The 22,585-nt window shown below is 52.4% G+C and overlaps 2 protein-coding genes and 1 non-coding gene across 4 annotated transcripts; 1 reads left to right on the top strand and 2 right to left on the bottom strand.

Moving 5' to 3' along the window:
- The first annotated feature begins 1,124 nt into the window (after nucleotides 1–1,124).
- Nucleotides 1,125–3,324, top strand: LOC116482986 (cytochrome c oxidase subunit 5B, mitochondrial). The gene is made up of 4 exons (XM_032176576.2): nucleotides 1,125–1,331; nucleotides 2,224–2,297; nucleotides 2,478–2,577; nucleotides 3,126–3,324. The coding sequence occupies exons 1-4, from the start codon at nucleotides 1,229–1,231 to the stop codon at nucleotides 3,236–3,238; spliced, it is 390 nt and encodes a 129-aa protein (XP_032032467.1). The 5' UTR covers nucleotides 1,125–1,228; the 3' UTR covers nucleotides 3,239–3,324.
- Nucleotides 3,325–11,101: 7,777 nt separating this feature from the next.
- ACTR1B (actin related protein 1B) lies at nucleotides 11,102–20,807 on the bottom strand. Of its 2 annotated transcripts, none has more exons than XM_032176573.2 (11): nucleotides 20,747–20,807; nucleotides 18,557–18,621; nucleotides 17,234–17,309; nucleotides 16,007–16,132; nucleotides 15,534–15,658; nucleotides 15,085–15,301; nucleotides 14,882–14,974; nucleotides 14,601–14,775; nucleotides 14,101–14,162; nucleotides 13,803–13,843; nucleotides 11,102–13,610 (listed from the first exon to the last, which is right to left on the bottom strand). In XM_032176573.2, exons 3-11 carry the CDS (start codon nucleotides 17,288–17,290, stop codon nucleotides 13,508–13,510), a joined length of 999 nt encoding a protein of 332 aa, XP_032032464.1. In that variant the 5' UTR covers nucleotides 17,291–17,309; nucleotides 18,557–18,621; nucleotides 20,747–20,807; the 3' UTR covers nucleotides 11,102–13,507. The 2 variants fall into 2 exon arrangements, with proteins under 2 accessions (XP_032032464.1, XP_032032463.1); XM_032176572.2 differs by lacking the exon at nucleotides 20,747–20,807 and adding an exon at nucleotides 20,518–20,740.
- Nucleotides 20,808–21,236: 429 nt separating this feature from the next.
- LOC116484423 (U4 spliceosomal RNA) lies at nucleotides 21,237–21,377 on the bottom strand. The gene has a single exon (XR_004252581.1). It is a non-coding gene; the product is annotated as a U4 spliceosomal RNA (small nuclear RNA).
- Between the last annotated feature and the right edge of the window lie 1,208 nt (nucleotides 21,378–22,585).

Here is a 22,585-nt window from a genome sequence, read left to right as displayed (position 1 = left end):
AAGCAAAAACCACCTTTAAATAAATTTTGGCCTTAGAATACAGGCTTTTTTTTTTTTTTTTATTGGTGGAGGGGGCACCCAGGAAGACCAGACGTGCTCCTGTGAAGCAATGCTCCACCATGTCCTTTTGAAAATATCGTAGCCTGCATGAGATAGGTGGGAGCACCTAAGCCTTCAACTCTCCCCAAGTTGCCTCCAATTGACCTCACTGGGCCAGGAGAAGCCCTATAAACTGGTTTTGTGTATTCTACACAAGTAGTAAATTTACTAAAATTACTGGATCCTACTATATACCAGACCTCTGCAAGGCATTGAAGATTCAATGATGAGCATAATTCCCACTCTAAAGGGATTTTTCTGTCTGGTAGGGAAACTCAGATACTGCATGCAGCTAGCATGTCACAGGGCTATACTGACTAAAGCTCACCCTAAGAAATTTGCACATCTTAGCCTATGGGCAACGGGAAGCTATGGACGGAAGAAGTTTTCCGTTTCAAACAAGGAACTCCAGTCACAGCAGGCTCTGACTCCATTTCCTATTATCAACTCCCCTTCCTACTCCTCCTCCCTTAGCCTCGAAAAAGAGTGGCCACTTCCTCCACATCACCAGGGCCTTGGTCCTGGTAGGGGGTCCCGCCCCGGGCCCTTTCCTCCTACCCAGGCCGGGACCTCCGCGCCTCCCACACACAGTACAACTCTAACAGGAAACTGGGCCAGGACTGCAGGTAGGTCCCGTCCAATGCGACACGCTCGCGACGGCCCACGCACTGCCAGGAGAACCAGCCCTGCCACTAACCAGCCTAGTAAGGAATGCAGTGATCTTTAGGAGCCCACTTCTAAATTCAAATCATTTGGGGTTCAGTAAGTCTCTTCACAGACGGGGACTTCCATCAGCAGCCTCCACGTTTGCTGAACACGACTACGGGGCCAGACCCATAGGAACTCCAATGCGGTTCAGCCGCTGAACTCCAGGGACCAAAAAGACTTTCCCACCTCCCAGTGTTATTAAAGAGCAAACGCGCCCCCAAGCCTCAGCCACTACGCGGTGCAGAAAGACGCAGAGCTGGGCATGCGCAGTTCCCGCCCCCGCCGCAGTCTTCGGAGTGGGCGGGCTCGAGGGCTGGGACGAAGCGGAAAGCTGACCGAGGGGAGAAAGAAGCCCGCCCCCGGAAGTCCTGCCTGTCTCCGCAGCTTGTTCCCGGAAGTGCTGCTGCTAGTCACGGACGCAATGGCTTCAAGGTTACTTCGCGGAGCTGGAGCGCTGGCCGCGCAGGCCTTGAGGGCTCGCGGCCCCAGTGGCACGGCCGCGGTGCGCTCCATGGCATCTGGAGGTACTCGGGTCGCCGGGCGTGCCAGGGACCAGAGTGTTGCTCTCCCAGGGTGGTCCCAGGGCGGCAAAGCGGGGCGGGCCGTGCAGCTTCTTGAGGTCCCAGTGGCCGCTTTACGGTCCCCAGTGCCTCAGGCTCTGCAGGCATCTCCCTGTAATTCTGGACCGCTGCTCCTGCCGCCCCCCGAACTGACTCCGCAGCGAAAGTATCCTAAACGGAGGTGCCGGGTGACCTTGGGAGGGACCGGGACTGCCACCAGGATGGGGAGGGGTCCGGCCTCCCTTCAAACCTGCGCCCACCTCAAGTCGAGTGGGTTCTACATGCTTTTAGACAAATGTCGACAAATTGGCCTCGGTGGTTGGAGAAAGAAAAGCTCATAGGCCGGACGCGGTGGCTCACAACTGTAATCCCAGCACTTTGGGAGGCCGAGGCGGACAGATCCCCTGAGGTCAGGAGCTCAGGACCAGCCTGGCCAACATGGTGAAACCCCGTTTCTACTAAAAATACAAAAATTAGCCGGGCGTGGTGGCGCGTGCCTGTAGTCCCAGCTACTCGGGAGGCTGAGGCAGGAGAATCGCTTAAACCCGAGAGGCGGAGGTTCCAGTGAGCCAACATCGCGCCATTGCACTCCAGCCTGGGCAACAAGAGCAAAACTCCGTCTCAGAAAAAAAAAAAAAAGAAAGAAAAAAATAAAGCTCCCCCTAGTGCTGCCGCTTGTGTGGATGGGGACTTGGTGGTTCTTAGGGGACCATGGATATTAGTAGCCTTTAGGAGCTTGTGAGCCCGCTAAAACTTATACAGAAGTTTCAGTGCAGCATTTTCCTTGATCATTTCTGTTTGTAATTTTTCTATCAGTCATTTCAGTCAGCGTCATAATTCACATATCTTCCTTTAGGTGGTGTTCCCACTGATGAAGAGCAGGCGACTGGGTTGGAGAGGGAGGTCATGCTGGCTGCAAAGAAGGGACTGGTAAGGAGAAACTCCCTTCTGTGTCTTCTGTGTAACTTATGGCCTTGAATGTGTTCGTAGTGGTCTCCTCTCTGGGAGTATTTGATCCAGGAAACTTAGCTTGGAGGAACAGTCCCCTGAGCTTCTGGCAGGTAGGGCTTATTTGACCTAATGGTTCAATTCTTGTTTTTTTTTTTTCAGGACCCATACAATATACTGGCCCCAAAGGGAGCTTCAGGCACCAGGGAAGACCCTAATTTAGTTCCCTCCATCTCCAACAAGAGAATAGTAGGCTGCATCTGTAAGTACCTCACCTCTATTTTTTATCCACTTGCTTAATATATCCTACAATAGTCTATAAGCTGCCTCAAATCTTCAGTGTGTGAGTGCATGTTGGTAAGTTTCTCTAAGGGTCTTGACCCTCTGAAGCCTCATTATGCCTGATAGTTCATCCTTACTGGAAAGAAGTGCAGCACAGCGGTAAGACTGGCTCACTGGGAGTGCGGCATGAAGGAGTACCCACCCAGCAAATATTTATTGTTGTACTGCTTCTATGCCAGGCATCATTTTAGACACTAGGGATACATACCAGAACGGACCCTGCTTTGCGTTCTACATAGGCAAGGGAATTGTTAAAATTTACGGTGACCTTGATACAAGGTCAGTTTACTCATAGGTGAACTCAGAGCCTCAATTTCTTCATCTGAAGAATGGGAGGAGGGCTTGAACTGACCTCTTAAGATATCAACCATAATCTTACTTGTGTATCAGAGATGTCTGAGGAAAAGAAATTCATGTTGAAAGTCTTTCTAGGTTGGATGACCATAAACCACCTTTTTTCCCTTTTAGGTGAAGAGGACAATACCAGCGTTGTCTGGTTTTGGCTGCACAAAGGCGAGGCCCAGCGATGCCCCCGCTGTGGAGCCCATTACAAGCTGGTGCCCCAGCAGCTGGCGCACTGAGTACCTGCACTAAATTACTCAAAATGTGCTGTAAAGTTTCTTCTTTCCAGTAAAGACTAGCCATTGAATTGGCTCCTTCTCCCATAGATGGCTGGTCTTATTTCTTTCCTGTATTCTTTGGTAGGTATGGAATATTCTTATTTTGGGAATAGCTATCTGTTAATGCTAGCTTGCCATCCACTTACTGAAGGTGTATAACCAGTGTATAGTGCTTAGATTAATAATAAGAATAGATCGACAACCCGTAATGCAATGAATGGGACCACTTGGTATGAGAGAAAGGGGCGGGCTGAGGAGTCAGGCTGACTGGACTTAAAATATTGGCTCCATCATTTGGCTCTATCCCTGTGGACATGTTCTCTGGGGGTCAAGTACAACTACAAAAAGGTAAATACCTTATGAGGTGCTTAATATGTAAAGAGCTGAGTGGATAGTAGCTCCTCACAGTATCATCATAGAGACAGGGTGGCCTTGTGAAGAGAGTTTTGGGGATTTTGAAGTCTTGAAGGACCCAGGTGCAAAGTAAGAATTCATGGGGATACCAGCAGCAAAATTCAGAATATGGAACAATTTCAGAAATCACTGACCATGTTTCTTCAAATGAATTGCAAGGAGTGGGGGGAAAAGGTAGGGAGAACATGTGGAGAAACAGATAAGGGAGATACCAGTCAGCAGCATGCACACCTTGTTTAGATCTTGATTTGAAGACAATTATAAAGGAAAAAAAATTGAGAAGAATTTGAACTCTGGATATTTGATATGTAGACATTTACTACCCTTTCAGGTATTTATGTAGTTTTTTTTTTGTTTGTTTTTGTTTTTTTGTTTTTTTTTTTAATGCTTGAGATACTCACGGGAATAAGGGAGGGGAGAAATGCCAAAAAAGCCCACTTTAGCTACTTCATACCTGTGACACCTTGGGACAAGTTAAAATCTCAAAAACCTCTTACCTACAAAATGGAAATACCTCTTCATTTTGTGTGGAGACTAGCCAGAGGTGGCTTCAGTTACTGTCTTCACAAAATTGGTCCAAACTAGGTATTTCAGTGGGAGCTGATACAGTCAAAGCCCCTTCCCCTCATCTTGCCCATCCTGAAGGTGTAGTCAAAGCTATTGCTTCCATCCTTGTTCATGACCTGTGTCCAGGAAATGCCCAAGCACTGACCTGCCATTTGAGGCCCTTTCCTCTGGGAAGGGGAGCTCTCAGATAACCCCATGTGAAATCTAACCCCTACACGCCCACGAGATTAGTCTGTGCTGTCACTAAGCCCTCCTGTGTGGCTGGCCTGCCTTCCCTTTCCACATCTCTTCCAACTCAAATTCTGCTGAGGGAGATTTTTGACTCCCCACATCATTAATCCAATCTGTTTTCTCCCTCATCTCCAAGTCTGCTTTTCTTTTTTAAAATTTAACCAATTTACTTGTAAAGAAAAATTGGCTGGGCATGGTGGCTCATGCCTGTAACCCCAACACTTTGGGAGGCTGAGGTGGAAGGACCACTTGAACCCAGGAGGTCGAGGCTTCAGTGAGCCATGACCGTGCCACTGCACTCTAGCCTGGGTGACAAAGCGAGACCCTGTCTCAAAGCAAAAACAACAAGCGGAAAGAAAAATCTCCAGTACGTTTCCAGACAGTGGCAGGCAGAATAATGATCCCCCAAAGATGTCCACGTCCTAAATCCCTAGAATCTGTGAATATATTAGGTCACATAGCAGGAAGGAATTATGACTACAGATGGAATTCAGGTTGCTAATCAGCTGATCTTAAAATAGTTATTCCCAGATTATCCAGGTGGATCCAAAAAGCACAAAAGAGGCAGAAGAGAGTCAGAGATGTGACTCAGAATGGTTGGAGAGATGCAATGGTGGTGGTTTTGAAGACGGAAGGGGCCCACGAGCCAAGGAAGGCAAGTAGCCTCTAAAAGCTGGGAAGGGCAAGGAAATGATACTCTAGTCTTCAGAAAGGAGTGAAGCCCTGCTGACACTTTGACTTCAGCCTAGTGAGACCCACATTAGACTTAGGAACCGTAAGATAATAAACTTGTTTTTTTTTTTTTTGAGACAGAGTCTCGCTCCGTCACCCAGCCTGGAGTGCAGTGGCATGATCTTGGCTCACTGCAAGCTCCACCTCCCGGGTTCAGGCCATTCTCCTGCCTCAGCCTCCCGAGTAGCTGCGACTACAGGCGCCCGCCACCACGCCTGGCTGATTTTTGTATTTTTTTAGTAGAGATGGGGTTTCACCATGTTATCCAGGATGGTCTCGATCTGACCTTGTGATCTGCCCGCCTCGGCCTCCCAAAGTGCTGGATTACAGGTGTGAGCAACCGCGCACGGCCATAAACTTGTGTTATTTTAAGCCACTAAGTTTGTGAGAATTTTCTATGGCACCAATAGGAAAAGAATACACAGATCAATAAATCCAATCCCTGAGTCAATAGGTCTCATATTTAGCTGCACCTTAGAATCACCTGGGGATCTTTTACAACTCCCAGTGCCCAGGCCACACCCAGACATTAAAACAGTATCTTGGGGTAGGACCCAAGCATCAGAAGTTTAAAGTTCCACAGGTGCTTCCAACAGGAAGGCTGAGAACTCCTTCAGGCTAACCATATGGAATAGCTCGCTTCCTTGCCTCATGGTAACTGGGAGCCCTAGTGGTAGGGGGGAAGTACAATGTTCCCCACTAGGAGGACAGAACTTTTGCTTTTGGGTAGAAGTGGGCTCCATCTGAACCTCTGGCCACTTAGCAGCTTAAATTGGATCCCATCTCCACTCCCCAAGGAAGAATATAAGCCTCACTCTAACTGTATTAAACTCTTTCCAAGTACACAATGAGGAACTTTTTCCCCGGGCCATTTGAAAGTAAGGTGATCTGATGCCCCATCACACGCATGCTTATTTCTTACAAAGACATTCTCTTAATATGCACATGACCATCAAAATCAGGAAAGTACGATTTATATATTTCTACCATCTAATCTTCAGACTCATTTAAGTTTTGCTAGAAGTTCCAATAATGTCTTCTATAGCAAAAGGAGCCAACTCAGAATCACGTGTTGCCCTTAGTTGTTCCATCTGGAACAGTTCCTGTTTTTCCTTGACTATCCTGACCTTGATACTTTAAGAATTATACCAACAACTTGGGTTTGTCTGTTTCACACTGGATTCGGGTTATGCATGGTGGGCAAGGGAGGGTTTGTCTGTTTCACACTGGATTCGGGTTACGCATGGTGGGCAAGGGATGCTGCACCCTTCCTGGGAGGCACATGATACCGACTTGTCCACTGCTGAGGAGGTTCACTTCTGTCACTTGATGAAGCTAATGTCTGCCAAACTTCACTGTGAAGTTGCTCTTTATTATCTTATGAGGCAATACTTAGAAATGTCAATACCTTGTTCCTCATCAAACTTTCAGCTTACTAATTATCAGTATGGATTCATGCTTTCTTATTTTATTCAGTGGATTATAATTCATGGCTATCATTATTTATTTTTTGATGTTTAATTTGTTCCAAATTTGGCTAGTGGGAACCTCTTCAAGCTGGCTCCTGTGGCCTTTTGACATGCCCCTATCATTCTTTGAGCATTTTTTTTTTTTTTTTTGAGACGGAGTCTTGCTCTGTTGCCCAGGCTGGAGTGCAGTGGCGCAATCTCGACTCACTGCAAGCTGCACCACCCGGGTTCATGCCATTCTCCTGCCTCAGCCTCCTGAGTAGCTGGGACTACAGGCACCCGCCGCCACGCCCGGCTAATTTTTTGTTTTTTAGTGGAGACAGGGTTTCACTGTGTTAGCCAGGATGGTCTCGATCTCTTGACCTCGTGATCTGCCCGCCTTGGCTTCCCAAAGTGCTGGGATTATAGGCGTGAGCCACTGTGCCCGGCCTCTTTGAGCATTTCTTTTTATTTTCTGGAATAAAATGTTCCAGGCTTGTCTTCCAGGCTGTGAATAAACCCATGAGGAAGCTGCTGTTATTACCATCCCCATAATAGAGATGGGGAAGCCTGGGGACAGCTCAGGAATACAGAGCTAGCAATTTCTTGTGGCAAGATTGTGAACCCAGACCATAGCTCCAGACCCTGAGCTCTTTTCCCCCACCCCAAATTTTAAATTATTATTTTTGAAACAGGGTCTTTGTCACCCAGGCTGGGGTGCAGTGAGTGGTTTGTTCATAGCTCACTGGAACCTCGAAGTCCTGGGCTCAAGGAATCCTGCTGCCTCAGCCTCCCAAAGTGCTGGGATTACAGGCATGTGTCACCACACCCAGCCCAATTTTCTATTTTAAAATAATTTTAGACTTACAGAAAAATTGCAAAAAATGGTAGAGAGTTCCTACTTAACCTTCACTCAGTTTTCCTTAATGTTAACACCTGGCAGTACCATAGCATAATTATTGAAACCAGGAAATTAACACTGATGCAGTACTATGGACTAACCAGCAGACCTTATCGGGATTTTGCTGGCTTTCCTGGTAAGGTCTTTTTTCCAACCTAGGATCTCACATTGCACTTGGTCTTTCCTTGTCCCTATGACCTGCCATGAATAGACAACTCTATTCATTTGTAGACTGCCCTCAGTTTGGGTTTGCCTGCTGCTTGCTCCTGGTTAGATTGAGGTGATGCAAGAATACCACAGGCAATCTGCCCGCCCGCCCATCTGGGAAGTGAGGAGCGCCTCTGCCCGGCCGCCCCATCTGGGAAGAAGTGAGGAGCGCCTCTGCCCGGCCGCCCCGTCTGGGATGTGAGGAGCGCCTCTGCCCGGCCACCCCGTCTGGGAAGTGAAGAGCGTCTCTGCCCGGCCGCCCCGTCTGGGAAGAAGTGAGGAGCGCCTCTGCCCGGCCGCCCCATCTGGGAAGAAGTGAGCGCCTCTGCCCGGCCGCCCCGTCTGGGAAGTGAGGAGCGCCTCTGCCCGGCCGCCCCGTCTGGGAAGTGAGGAGCGCCTCGGCCCTGCCGCCCCGTCTGGGATGTGAGGAGCGCCTCTGCCCGGCCACCCATTGTCTGGGAAGTGAGGAGCGCCTCTGCCCGGCCACCCCGTCTGGGAAGTGAAGAGCGCCTCTGCCCGGCCACCCCGTCTGGGAAGAAGTGAGGAGGGCCTCTGCCCAGCCGCCCCGTCTGGGAAGAAGTGAGGAGTGCCTCTGCCCGGCCGCCCCGTCTGGGAAGAAGTGAGGAGCGTCTCTGCCCGGCCGCCCATTGTCTGGGAAGTGAGGAGCGCCTCTGCCCGGCCGCCCATCGTCTGGGAAGTGAGGAGCGCCTCTGCCTGGCCGCCCCGTCTGGGAGGTCTACCACGGAGGCCAGACGCAATGTGGGGGCTGGACATGGTGGCTCACGCCTGTAGTCCCGGCACTCTGGGAGGCCGAGGTGGGTTGATCACTTGAGACTAGGAGTTCGAGACCAGCCTGGCCAACATGGCGAAACATATGAAAAATACAACAGACAAACCAACCAACCAACCCAGCGACAACAAAACAGGTCTACCCTGGAGTCATACTCTACTTTTTTCTATTTTCCTCCCTTTCTGATCCTTTATCCCACTTTTTCTTCCTTCTCCTTCTTTGTCAAATAGAGGATTATTATCATTGATCCATACAAAGTCCTTATTTTCTTTAATTCCCTCTCCCCATTTCTATTCCCCGTCTTCCCATGTGCAACCTTCCTAATATGTTTGATATGCATCTTTTTGTTTGTATGTATTTTTAGAAAATGTTTATTGTTTTGTGTGCAAAAAAAATTAATAGGCCGGGCGCGGTGGCTCACGCTTGTAATCCCAGCACTTTGGGAGGCCGAGGCGGGCGGATCACGAGGTCAGGAGATCGAGACCAGGGTGAAACCCCGTCTCTACTAAAAATACAAAAAATTAGCCGGGCGTGGTGGCGGGCGCCTGTAGTCCCAGCTACTCGGAGAGGCTGAGGCAGGAGAATGGCGTGAACCCGGGAGGCGGAGCTTGCAGTGAGCCGAGATCGCGCCACTGCACTCCAGCCTGGGCGACCGAGCAAGACTCCGTCTCAAAAAAAAAAAAAAAAAAAAAAAAAATTAATAAAAAAAAATATGGAAAAAAAAAAGAATACCACAGGCAAAATCAGGCTCCTCTTAGCATCATCAAGAGACAATGACTTATGGCCAGGTCCAGTGGCTCACGCCTGTAATCCCAGCACTTTTGGAGGCTGAGACAGGCAGATAACTTAAGGTCAGGAGTTCGAGACCAGCTTGGCTAACCTGGTGAAACCCCGTCTCTACTAAAAATACAAAAATTGGCTGGATGTGGTGGTGAGCACCTGTAATCCCAGCTACTTGGGAGGCTGAGACAGGAGAATCGCTTGAACCCAGGAGGTGGAGGTTGCAGTGAGCTGAGATCTCACCACTGCGCTCCAGCCTGGGCAACAGAGACTCCATCTCAAAAAAAACAAAAAAAGAGACAATGACTTATGGCCGGGCTCGGTGGCTCATGCCTGTAATCCCAGTGCTTTGGGAGGCTGAGGCAGGAGGTGTACTTGAAGCCAGGAGTTCGAGACTCACCAGGGCAATACAGTGAGACCCCCATCTCTACAAAAAAATAAGAACTAGTGGTGTGTGGTGGTGCACACCTGTAGCCCCAGCAACTTGGAGGCTGAGGCAAGAGGATCCCTCAAGCCCAGGAGATGGAGGCTGCAGCGAGCCGTGATCGTGCTGTTGCATTCCACTCCAGCCTCCACAACAGTGAGATCCTCTTAAAAAAAAAAACAGAGACAATGACTTATTACTGGAGATATATACTCTGATTATTTGGTTAAGGTAGTATCAATGTTTCTCCACCATAAAATTACTATTTCTCCTTTTGTAATTAATAAGTTCTTGTAGAGGGATAGAGACAACAAAAATGTCTTTACTTTGCCCACTGATTTTTGTCTCCATTCTTAGCTGCAACAGTGATCACTGTGGTGTTTCCTCAGTGGTGACTTTCTTTTTCCACAATTCTTTTGACATCAATTGTAATTTTGCCATAAGTGAGAGCTGTCCCTTCTTCCCCATGTATACATTTATTCAGTTATTTATTTGCAATGAGTATGACTCACACGTATCTTATGCCATGGCTTATCATCCGTTACAGATTTGAGCATTGGGTGCCCCTTCTAATTGGTTCTTGTGTCCTTTAGACAAGCCCTTCCCTTTTTCACTTTCTTACTTTATGGTACCACAGACTATTCCAAGCTCATCTATTATTTTCCCTGTTCCAGGGAATTGTCCCAGGGGAAATGTCATGTCCCCTACTAGGAGGACCAAACCTTTGCTCTTGGATGGAAGTGGCTTCTGAGCTTAGCTTAGAAAATGGAGCCCATCTTCCCTCACCAAGGAAGAACACAGGCCTCACACTAATGGTATTAAACTATTTACAAGTACAGAATAAAGAACTTTTTCCCAGAATGGTATTTAGAAACCAAGATCTGGACACTGTTATGTGCTCATTGCTATTGTAGTGTCATTGCTTCCAGACCTTCCCAACAGACAGGGCTAGGAAATGCATGTGTATGTTCTAATGCTGGCTCTCACACACAGATTTGTTTATTTCGGTATCTATCTATGTATATTAAAACCATGACTTCATACTACCTCCAACTCCAATCCAACACAGGCTTCATTTCAGCTGTACTACCCTCCTCATCTGTAGCTTTTCCCAACAGTGAGAAGCTGGCAAAGTCTGAGCACTTAAACCTGCCAGAAGAGGGGGTACAGAGGATGGTGCTTTGCCTTAAAGGACAAGATTTTGACAGGCACAAGCGAAGGTCATTCCCATGGAGAGAACAGCACGCCCGAAGGCTAGCAGGCAAAGGACATGAGGGGTAAACCTAAAACAGGGAAGGAACAGATCTCAAGAGGCCTGAGTCAAACACAACATGTGGCTCACGAAGGTGGTTTTACCAGCATCACATCAATTGTTTCATGTCACCAGGCAGTGGAGAACCACTTGACACTTTGGAGTAGGTGTCAGAACCAATATTATCTGGGCTTTAGATCCACGAGCAAATAGATTGGGTGGCCAGGGAATGGAGCTGTGGTCATAAGCTACGGTGGCAGTGACTACGCTGAAAAAAAAAGGACCAGTGGGAAAGGTACCACAGAATAACCACACAACCTGGTGACTGACAGAGTGGAAGAGACAGGGAAGAGGAAGGTGTTGATGGATAAGGCTCTAACCTGGGAGGCAGGGAGCCAGTGGTGCCATGAACAGAGCCCCGTGGGAAGAACTGGTCTGGAGAGTGCCCTAACATGGAGTTCTCTGTACAAATTCTGCTTTCCCTTTGAGGGCCAGTGCAAGCCTAACTGCCCTGTGACCACAAAGCCTCACAAAAAGCCTTGGCAGACAGACCTCAGTACTCTCCCTACTCCTACCTCATCTCCTCAGTCCTGGGCCTGCCCTCGGGCCCCCCACAAACCCCAACTGCCTACAACACACTGCTCTGGTCACCATCCTTCTATGGCTGGCCACCCATCTCCCAGGACACAGCTAACAATCCTCCATGTGCCAGCTCAACCTACCTTTTTGGTTCATCTCACACAATGGTCACAGACCACTGACGCTTCACTGCTGACTGGGCATTGGGTCCCTGCCTTCCTCTCCAGCCCCACTGGTCCCAGGTGCTTCTTTGGGCTCTCACATCTGCATAGAACACCTTCCCCCTCTCTGGCTAACCTCTGGGCCCTTGCAAGTCGGCCTGCCCCACCTGTTGGGCTATGCACCTAATGCCTTGGCCCCCACAACTCTGTACTAAAATGGCCCATCTGTCTTACTCCCTTGACGTGTGTATTTGTTAGGGCAAGGATATGACTTGTTGACCTTTGGCCCCAAACACACAGCACCATCCTGGAAACACTGTAGGTGCTCACTTAAGGAAGTAAAGAGCAGACATTCTCCAAACCCTAATTCCTCACTGCTCCTTCTGCCTTTCCTCTCCCTGCTCTTCTGCCTATTCCTCTAGGGCCTGGCTAAGCTCACAGCCTCTCTGCCTCTCCCTGCCTTCCCCATCCTGACTTGTCTGAAGGCGTGAGCTTGCATCATTGCTGGTGTCCACCAGCCTTAGCCCTGGCTGAATGGGGTGAGCAGAGGTGCTCAAACAGGCCTGTCCAGGGTCCGGGGACAAAGAAGGTAGCCTGGTTCTACTTCCCCAGGTGGACTGCAGCAGGGGAGGTAACAGGTGACGGAATTACGCTCCAGGGTGACAGCCCGGCCTCCTGAGGCCTTTTGTGCCACGTTGCTGGGCCAACCACTGAAACCCTCACACTGCTGAGCTAGAGCCAGTGCCTTGCAGCATTCTCTCTGGTCCTTTCTCTGAAAGTCCCCAGGGATGGAAGAGCAAACAACAGCACAGAGAGCCACAAGAAAACAGAGCCACACACTGGGCCTTGTCCATAATTATTACTATAATGATTTACAAAAGTTTTTTTTTTTTTCAGGCAACCGTGTTAAATTATTGTACATATCTGAGAGAGGGAGGTGGGGCCCTGGCCACAGCAAAAGTGACGACCTCTTTCTTGGGTGAGGTAAGAAAATGTCCCCCACCGCCTTTTAGGTCTGACTCCTTATTAAGTGGCTTCCCCTCAATAAATGATGAGCATCAATCCTTTCCCACCCAGGGTGCCAAGGGTAGAGGGAGGAGCAAGTCGATGAAGTGCTCTGAAAAGGAGAGTGCAGCAGCTCTGGCCACTGTGTGTCCTCTGCCCTGGCTCCGAAGGGCCTGACCCTGGGCTGGACCCCCTTGCTGGGGATGGAAGACCATTCAGTACTCAGCCCTACACCAGGGCATCTACCCAGGAATATAGGAGGACAGAGTGTGAAAGGGGCTGTGCCACCCTGTTAGGTCACGAACAGGAGGTGGCAATGGATGCACTGACACACCAGTGGGAGCTGCTGGCTGCCCCCTGCAGCCCACTCCCCAAACTGGCTACCCAGGCATCCAGGCATTCTGGCCCTGGAGCTCGGGGAGGCAGCCCTGAGAGTCAGAGCAGGGAACCACAGGCCTAGCTGGCCCTGCCAGGGGGATACCCACAACAGCCCAACATGGCGCTCAATTCCCACACGCCAGCTCAAGGCTCCTGTCCATGCAGCTCAATGTTACTCATGTGTGCGTGTCGTGTGTGTGTAGAGGGGAAGGCTACAGGGGGGCACTGCTGTGCCGCCCACCCAGGGGTTCGGGGCATGCAGGGGACCCTAAGCCTAGTATAAGAGCCCAGACCAAAAAGGGTTAAAGGCTCTGGCTCCCCTCCCTCCCCCTCTCCCAACATGCCCCACCCTCCTTGGGCACTAGAAAGTTTTGCGATGAATAGCACGGGAGCCATCCTCTTCATACTCCTTTTTGGACACCCACATCTTCTTAAAAGTGTCCAGCGAGGCCAGGATGGAGCCGCTGTGGGGATGGAGGGATAGTATTGCTGTGGACCTGTCAGGGAACCAACCACCATCCTGGGCACTCAGAGTTCCATTTCCCTAATTTGGGAGGGAAATCCACCCACCTCCACAGTGGCCTAGGCCAACCACGGGAGGAGCATCCAGGGTAAAGTGGTCTCCTCCCAGAGCCCTCCCTTGAGCCCCGCCTCACCCAATCCACGTGGAGTACAGCCGTTCCTGTGGGGCCGAGATCTAGAGGGAGGAAGTGACCACGTTAACTGTGGGTCCCCACCCAGAAGCCATCCCTCCCAGCCTTGGAGTCACCTTCCCCAGGTCCTGAAGCCTGAGAGCAAAGGTCATCAGCTGGGGAGTGGCAGCAGCGGCATTGGGAAGAGCAGGGCTGGGTGGATGTGAGCCGGTGAGCGGGTCTGGGGGCGCCATCCACCCTTCCTCCCCATGCCAAGTCTGCCAGCACCCTAGCGCCCCAGGGGGAGTCTCTGTAACCTCACCTTGATTTTGATATCCTTTGGGGCAAGCTTCTTCACTTCACTGAGTAGTCGGTCTCCGAAGCCTGTGAACACAAAGCTGGCTGAGCCTGGGGTCTGCACCCGGCCTCCTCGCTGCTAGCTCCCGCATCCAGCCTTCAGGGCCCCCAGCTACTGCTGGCCCTCTATCAGCAGCTCTTCCCAGGATGAAGGACAAGGCTGAGATATGATCCAGCCCCATGGCTGCCTGTGGGCCTTGCGTCTTCACAGAGGCAGCCACACATGAGATGAAGCCGCACATGCTCCTTCCTCAACACTCACAATACACTTTAGAGCTTGTGTAAACTTCTCCTCTATTCACAGAATAAACAAAATTTAATTTTAAATCTTGGTCTGTTAAAAAAAATGTTAATTGAGCACCACCAAAAAGCCAATAGAAAATAGCTCTGGGCGGGGCTATACTCTCTGAGGGTCCAGATGCCCTGGGCCTCATCTCACCACCACCAACTCTCAAGCCACAGTACCTTTGAAAAGCGTCGAGCCACCTGAGAGCACGATGTTGGCGAACAGTGTCCGGCGCAGGTCCATGTCGGACTTGTGTATGGCAAAGGCCACCACCTCATGGAGCCCCTCACTCTCATCCCCCACAAGGTCCGGCTGGAACAGCAGCTCGGGGGCCCGGAATCGTGCAGGCCCCACCTTTAGTGTACAAGATTGAGGCAGACAGGCTTCCTGGAGAAGCAGGCTACCCCTTCCCCCAGGCCGGGCATCAGCTGCCACTCCAGTGCCAGGCCCGGCCACTTACATCAAGCGTGCTGCCATCTGGCAACGTGTACTGCACCTTCTCCGTCTCCAGAGCCTCATCCTTCTGTGGGTTGATGGACAGGTAGCAGGCTCGCTGCGGGGGCAGGGACACAGCCCTCAGAAGGCTGCACCTGGGACACCTGTGCCTTGGTGCCACCCTTTCCTCAGCCCAGGTCGTGTCCACACCCTCTCGCCCCTCGTCACCTCTTTGATTGTCCGGACAACCTCAAACTCAGCCGAGGTATGGAAGTCAACCCCTTCCTTGCGCAGCAGGAGTCGGAGGTAGCGGGAGACGTCGCGGCCGGCAATGTCCACCCGCATGATGGAGTGAGGCATGGCAAAGCCCTCATAGATGGGCACGGCGTGAGTGACCCCATCCCCCGAGTCTAGAACCACTCCTGTCGTGCGTCCTGTTGCGTACCTGTCACCAGGTCAGCATCCCCTCACCTCAGCCACTGAGGCACGGGGACCTCCTCACCCAGGGGAGGAACCCTGGCACGTCTGCATTATCTAGTCTGAAGAAAGGACACGAGGGACTCCCTAGAGGAAGTCATCAAGGGGCTGTTTTTCCAGGGAAGTCAGACCCTGGTCATGGCAAGCAGGAGGACGGCACAGGGAGGACAGGACTCAGGCCAGGCTTAGGGGGCACTCACAGACTGAGCACAGCCTGCATGGAGATGAACAGGGCTGGCACGTTGAAGGTCTCAAAGAACACCTCTGCCGCCTTCTCCCGGTTCTTACTCGGGTTGAGCGGGGCCTCCGTGAGGAGCACAGGATGCTGCGAGGGATGGGACAGTTGTAGGCATCCGAGGAGGCAATTTGCAAGGCCCTAGAAGGCTCTTTCCAGAGAGCCACACCCGCTGGCGCACAGGCGGCTCAGCCTCCTACCCCTCCTGAGGGCACCATCCCTTTATCTGCTGGCAGTTACTCTTCCGGAGATCTGGCTCTCTCTGGAAGGTTCTGCCTAGCAGCCACTGGGTATACATGCGCACCCAGACACAAACGGAAAGGCAGCAGGCCCTCTAGAAATGCAGAGGGGAAATGTGGGAGCCCGGTGAGGAGGGACGCAGAGGAGAGGCGCACAGCCAGGAGAATGCGGAGCATGCAGGAGGGGCAGCCGCCACACCTCCTCCGAGAAGGTCTGCAGCTGGTCCTTGGAGTAGACGTACTGCCAGATGCGTTCCATGTCGTTCCAGTCTCGCACCACACCGTGCTCCATGGGGTAGCGGATGGTCAGCAGCCCCCGGTGCTCCTGGTGGGGTGGGAAGGGAGGTGTGGCACCCGGCCCTTGCTCAGCGGCTGCTTTCCACCCTCCTGGAAGCTGACCCTCACCTGCCCTGACCAGAACCTCACCTGCCCTGACCAGAACCACCCCTGCTCACTGGGTGTCCCAGGGTCTGTGGCGGGTCCTGAACTCAGCATGGGTTCACCTGCCCACCAGCTTCTTAGGCTCTCAGAGCCCAGCTAGCTTCGGCTGGGGGGATCAGAGAGGGTGGCAGCATGCCCCACAATCTGCAGGCCCTCTTCTTCCCCATTCTCACTGCCGGCACATCCCCCACATTCTCCTCGCACTCTGCCAGCTCCCCTCTGGCCAGCGCTGGCACCTTGCAGCCGCCCAACATGGCCCCTCCTGGGCCACCTGTGCCCCCTGACCTGCGCCTCTCTCCCCCTAGCCCTTTGGCCGGTCCTCACCAGTCCCCTTTGCACTGACATGCTGCCTCCGCCTGCCCTTCGGTGTCCCCCTAGCCATGCCCCTTCTCACCGAGCACCACTTAGCTCCTCTCACCACCTCGGCTCCTATGGACCCCATCTGCGAGACCCCCACCCTCTGCACCTCCAGCTCAGGCCTCCCCTTTCTGGGCCCAGAACCACGCATGCCCCACGCCCTGGCACCCGACACAATGCTCCTCAGGCACCTAAACTGTCCTTGGCCAAGCTCAGCTTGCTGTTCTCTCCACACCCACACATGCTCTCCTGAGGGTCTGATCAGGCCATGCAGCCCCTTGGTGGGACACTCCGGCTCCATTGTGAGAGGTGGCCCCATGGCCCTCATTAGAGCAGACATCAAATGTGTGTGATTCTGACTCTTATATCACTTTTTGATCAGTTCTTGTTTCTGTAGCTTCCAAACAGCTTCTAAAAGACAGGACATGATGAGCTCTACCTATGCTCCCTAGAAGAGGAACTGCTGCCCCATCTGAGGGGGAGGTGCCCCTCTACTTCCCAGCTGGAGCCTGGAGGACGTACCCGGGAGGTCACCAGCAGAGGCCCAAGAACACAGGCCTCTCACATATGCCATGCCCCTGCAACTGAGGACCCCATACCCAGGGAAGGACAGGCTCCTCGGTGTTACCTCTGCTTTTGGTCCGATGAAGAGGTCCCCCTCCAGGGCTCCAGCCATCACCCGCATGTGCTTGGGCCGCCCGACACTGTGAGGACAGATAACGTCAGCAAGGTGGGCAGGGGGCATGGCGGAGCTTGTGTCCAGAAAAACTGAAATCCAACCATAGCCGCCCAGAGAGTACCTGGCCTCCGAACACCAGGATGTGGCTGGGGGGCACAGGTTGGAACTGGGGCCTATGGGATTTGGGGCTAGAGAGGGGGCCTAGGGAGGACAAGAAGCTCAGGGTCAGAAGGCACAGTCAGCAGAGACAGCTGCGTGTCTGAGCGCCAGAACCCAGCCCTCCATGGCCCAGCCCTTGCAGAAGGTCAGCTTCCTGCAGCCACAGTGACTCAGCCCATGCTCCTGACTTCGGTGAGGCAGGGCTGCCGTCACCATCCACAGACTGTGGGAGGACAGCCCCAGGAAGCTGGGTCGGGGCTCCCTTGTGCACCCTGCTGTCACTCAGTTGATGCCGCCCTACCCCACTGCCAGGGCTTCTGGATCAGAGATTCAGTTCTTGGAAACTATAGGATCTGATGAGCTACCACTAAAGGCAAAGGAACCTCTAATACCCACGTAGTCAGAAAGGAATGCTGAAGCTCGACAGGGAGCACCATGCTAGCTCTGTCCCAGACCAGGCCGGGCTCGGGCTAGCCTGCCACTCGGGGCCTAGGATCCCCTGCTGCCCCCTGCCTTTAGGCCACTGATTCCAAAGCCTCCAGGATTTGTGAAGAGGTGCTCCTAAGGGCAACTTTCCCAATGGGCTCGTGGCGGGTGCAAGGGGCACCCCAGGCTCTCTGGGTTTGCAATTATCTCTTATTCCTGCCTCCACCAGTACCATACAGGGCAAAGGATCCCCTCTTAACTGAAACAAGACATTTTCTAGAGTCTGAAAACAAGCCCGGCAGAAAACGCTTCCAGGGCTTCCAGGGAGGAAAGGGTGGCTGTGCATCTGATTCCTCACTCTTCCTGCTCCGAGTTTAGGGCTCCTCTCGGAGGTGTCTCCCTTTATTCTTGCTGCTGCTACCACATCCCATCCCCAGGGAAATGCTGGTTGCTTTTCCCCCTTGCTGGCTCAACAAGACCAAAACGAGAGACTCCAAAGACAAAGGGGACCACTAGAATGCTTGTCTTGTTCTTTCAGTGCTCTCTCAAGAGTGTCAACCTCACAAATTTGGTGTTTTCCATACAGGTCAGGGCAAAAATTGTCTTCAAAGAGCCCTGTGACAGAAGGCCAATGTTCTTACAGAAGGTAAACAAAAGGACTGAGGCTGCTGCCTGAGCCACACTTACTAGTTTGGGAAACAGTATTTGGGAATCTGGTCTCCTGCAAAGCCAGCTTTAATCACCCCCGAACCCTGCAAGGAAAAACAAAGTTTAGCTGCCCACATGCACCACCAGATGAAGCCAGTCCCCTGCAATGGAGAGAGCTGGCTGCCCCATCAAGGCAGGCCAAGGAGGAAGCCAGGGACCCTGCCAGGATCATTTACAAGTACACCGACGGTTCAAGATTGGGAGCAATTTTGTATCCCCCTGCTCTGGCAACATTTGGCAATGTCTGGCAGCTGGGGAGAGGGGACATGCAGTGGGGGATGCTATTGGCATCTAGTGGGCAGAGGCCAGGGATGCTGCTAAACATCCTACAATGCACAGGCAAGCCTGCACTACCAACAATGAGCTAGCCCAGAACGTCAATAATACAGATAGAGAAACCATGAAGGGCACCTTCCTCTGCATAACTAATGGTTGGCGCCAGCAGGAGGATTCCACAGCACATGCTACTCCCAAAAGCTAGAAGAAACCCCTCTGCATGGGGTTTTTTTTTTTTTTTTCAACAGCTTCCTTCTCCCCCAAGAACCCAGAAGGCGTGGAACATGGACCACCTACAGGGCCTGCTGGAGAAGACCAATGGGTGCATGGGATGACTGGCAGCTTCCCTCAAGTGGCTTCCCAGAGACTACAAGAACTTGGTCCTATCGCTGCCCCCACCTGGAAGCTGAACTTAAGGATCCCCCAAAGAACAGGGAAATTAGAAACCTCCCACCCAGCGAAGCGATCAACTTCTCAACTCAGCCCCACCACTCTTCATCGCAACCCTCTGAGTCTGCAGCAGAAATAAAACATCTCCAAGTTACAGAGGAGGGGCTGGAATCCCCAAGGGGCCGAGCAGTAACCCTTTTAACTTATAAGCCTGTTGATTAGCCTATACCAGTTATTTGCACATCAAGAAAGGAAGTAGCCTGCTCCTTCCTGCAGCGTCCTGCTGGTGTGACAGCACGTCCCCAAGCTCAGTGCTAACCTTATTAAACATCCCCTGCTGTGACTCAGGGAGCCCACATGGGTACTCCAAAACAGACAGTCATTCAGGGACCCCACGGGGTCATGTGGGAGGGAGACAGATCCCAGAAAGAGGACAAGTGAGTCATTACTAAAAACTCCAAGGCCCGCACACCAGACGCAGATACCCAGCTAGGGGCAGACTCAAAGATCCCAGCCCTTATCTTCTCCCCATATCAGAGCCCGGAAGCCAGAAATCTTCCTATGGCAGCTGAAAGCAAGCCGAGCCCCACTGCTGAAGGACAAAGCCACAGGAAGCCTGATGACATCTTTCCTCTGAGGCTTCCAAACGATCACCCCAAATTGCTTGCTGATACTGGGAAGAGTGACCATGAACTCTCCTTTGCCCTGCTGGCTGTGGAATGTTCGCTCAGCACAGGGAGCATTTAAGGAGAAAGTCAAAGTAGCCAGAAGGCAAACCAGATGGTGGTGGACATATGGGTGACAGAGCATCCTGCATTTGTTGCCTCGGGGTGCAGCCCCAAAGATGAAGGCAGCAGTGTGCAAAGGACAAATGCTACCCCACCTCCGCCAGGCAGCCAGAGCCAGGGCCGAAGGACGCGGAAAGGGACTGGCGTCGAAACCTGCCCAGGGACCGCACTCTTAACTGAGAAGAGTCCGGGGCGCGTCCCCGCCCGGCCGCCCGGCTGTCACTCAAGCTCTCCCGAACTTCCTCGCCCGGCTCGGGGAGGGGTTGGGGAAGGGGCTCTGCGACGCGGGCGAGAGGGCTCGCCCCATAGCCGGCCTTACAGGGCCAAGTGGGCGCGCGCCCCAGGGGCGAAGCCAGCGGCCCGGCGGGGGCGACGGCCACGCAGTGAGCGGAGGACGCGCCGAGGCGGGCGGGGGTCTCTCCCTGCGCCGCCGCGTGCGCCCACGGGGGCGGGGCGCCCGCCCTCCCCCTGGCTGCCGGGCCTCACGTTGTCGATGACCACAGGCTGGTTGGCGATGATGTCGTAGGACTCCATGGCCAGGCCGCGCCGGCCCTGCCCAGCAGGCGGGCTGCAGGAGGGACCGGATGGGCGGGCGGACCGGGACGGCGGCGGCTCCCGACGCGGCGCCGCTCCCCTCCCTCCCCGAGCCTGCAGCCTACGCGAGCCCCGCGGGGCTTTCTGGAGGGCGGGCCCGGCGGCCAATCATCGCTCCCACCTGGACTGATTGACAGCAGGTGCCCGGGGCCGCCTGCGCGAAGGGGGCGGGGCCTCCGGAGGCTGGCCAGCCAATTGAGGTCGTCCGGAAAAAAGTGGTCGCGGCGTTGCCAAGGTAGGCTGCGCAGTGTCGGGGATGATGTCATGGCTCCGTCTTAAAGGGGACGCGGGCGGCAGAAAGTGGAGCTGGGCTGGCGTGCGGGCGCGGCCGGAGTCTGTGGAGCTGCAAATTCACTGGTCCAGGAAGACGTCTTTCCCGCGTCCTAGCACCTCGGGCCACGCTCCTTCGTGAGAGCGCCCTCTCCAAGGAGGCTGGCCCTGGATATTTCACCCAAAGTATTTATTTTTTCTTTTTTTCTAGATAAGGTGTCTTGCTCTGTCGCTCAGGCTGGAAACCTTGGGCTCAAGCGATCCTCCCGCGCCAGCCAGTAGGGGGGACTACAGGCGCGCACCGTATTTATTTATTTATTTATTTATTTTTACTGAAATAGTCTCCGTAGAGACTGTTAAAAATTGCCAATGTCGACTATATTGCAAGTCGTCACGGTGGGGTATTGGGAAAAGTTTTCAATTAGCAATAATCGCGCTTCGGATAAACCTCATTGGCCACCATACGGCCACCGCGCAACGCTAGCTAATTAAAAAAATTTTTTTTTTGTAGAGAAGGGATCTCACTATGTTCCCCAGGCTAGTCTCGAACTCCTGAGCTTAAGCAATCCTCCCGCTTAGTCTTTCCAAAGCGTTGGGATTACAGGCGTCAGCCATTGCTCACGGCCGCATAATATTTCCTCGTTGAGCATTGAAGAAAAGATCCTTTTCCTCATAAAAATTACAGTTTCGTGGTATTTTGGTCCTGGCATTTATTGAGCACCTGCTCTGTGCCTGTGGAGCACTTCTGCCCACTTTACATAGGTTATATTAAATCTTTGCAACAATATCAGGTAGTTGTATTATTACTCCCATTTTTCAGTCAGGGTCTTCACACTTTGGTAACCTGCCCAAGATTATTGGGCATGGAATTGGCACGCAGGTAGCCCCCTGCGGCACTGGACTCAGCTGCTTCAAGAGTGCAAGATAGGGCCGGGCGCGTTGGTTCACGCCTGTAATCCCAGCACTTTGGGAGGCCGAGGCGGGTGGATCACGAGGTCAGGAGATCGAGACCATCCTGGCTAACATGGTGAAAACCCCATCTCTACTAAAAATACAAAAAATTAGCCAGGCGTGGTGGCGGGCGCCTGTACTTCCTGGACCAGTGGGCGCCGAGTAGCCTCCCAGCTACTCGGGAGGCTGAGACAGGAGAATGGCGTGAACCTGGGAGGCGGAGCTTGCAGTGAGCAGAGATTGCGCCACTGCACTCCAGCCTGGGCGACAGAGCGAGACTCCGTCTCAAAAAAAAAAAAAAAAAAGAGTGCAAGATAGTTGAGTTCTACATTTGTTTACCAAACGGATCCATAGTTCTTTCCCTGTATATATACCTCTCCCAATGGGTTGTGAGCTTAAAATTTGTAAAATTGAAGCACAGTGTCATACAGAAATGTGCAGAAATCACAAGTGTACATGTACATTTCAATGAATGATTAAAATGTGGACACACTTGCATAACCACCACTGAGTTCAAGAAACAGCATTGTTGCTGGAAAAGGGGTCCCGATCCAGACCCCAAGGGAGGGTTATTGGATCTTGCCCAGAAGAAGTTCAAGGCAAGTTGCAGAGTGCAGTGAGAAGCGATTGTTTATTGAAAGCTACTCAGTTACAGAGTAGGCCATCCTCAGAAAGCAAGAGGGGGAACACACCCTCTTTATATTAAACTCTTCTTATATAGGGGTCTTATCTATGTAAA

Source organism: Hylobates moloch, unplaced genomic scaffold (genome assembly GCF_009828535.3).
Source record: "Hylobates moloch isolate HMO894 unplaced genomic scaffold, HMol_V3 SCAFFOLD_15, whole genome shotgun sequence".
In the NCBI taxonomy this organism is placed as follows: Eukaryota; Metazoa; Chordata; class Mammalia; order Primates; family Hylobatidae; genus Hylobates; species Hylobates moloch.
The sequence above is the reverse complement of the archived record's forward strand: the minus strand, read 5'-3'. Positions and strand labels throughout refer to the sequence as shown.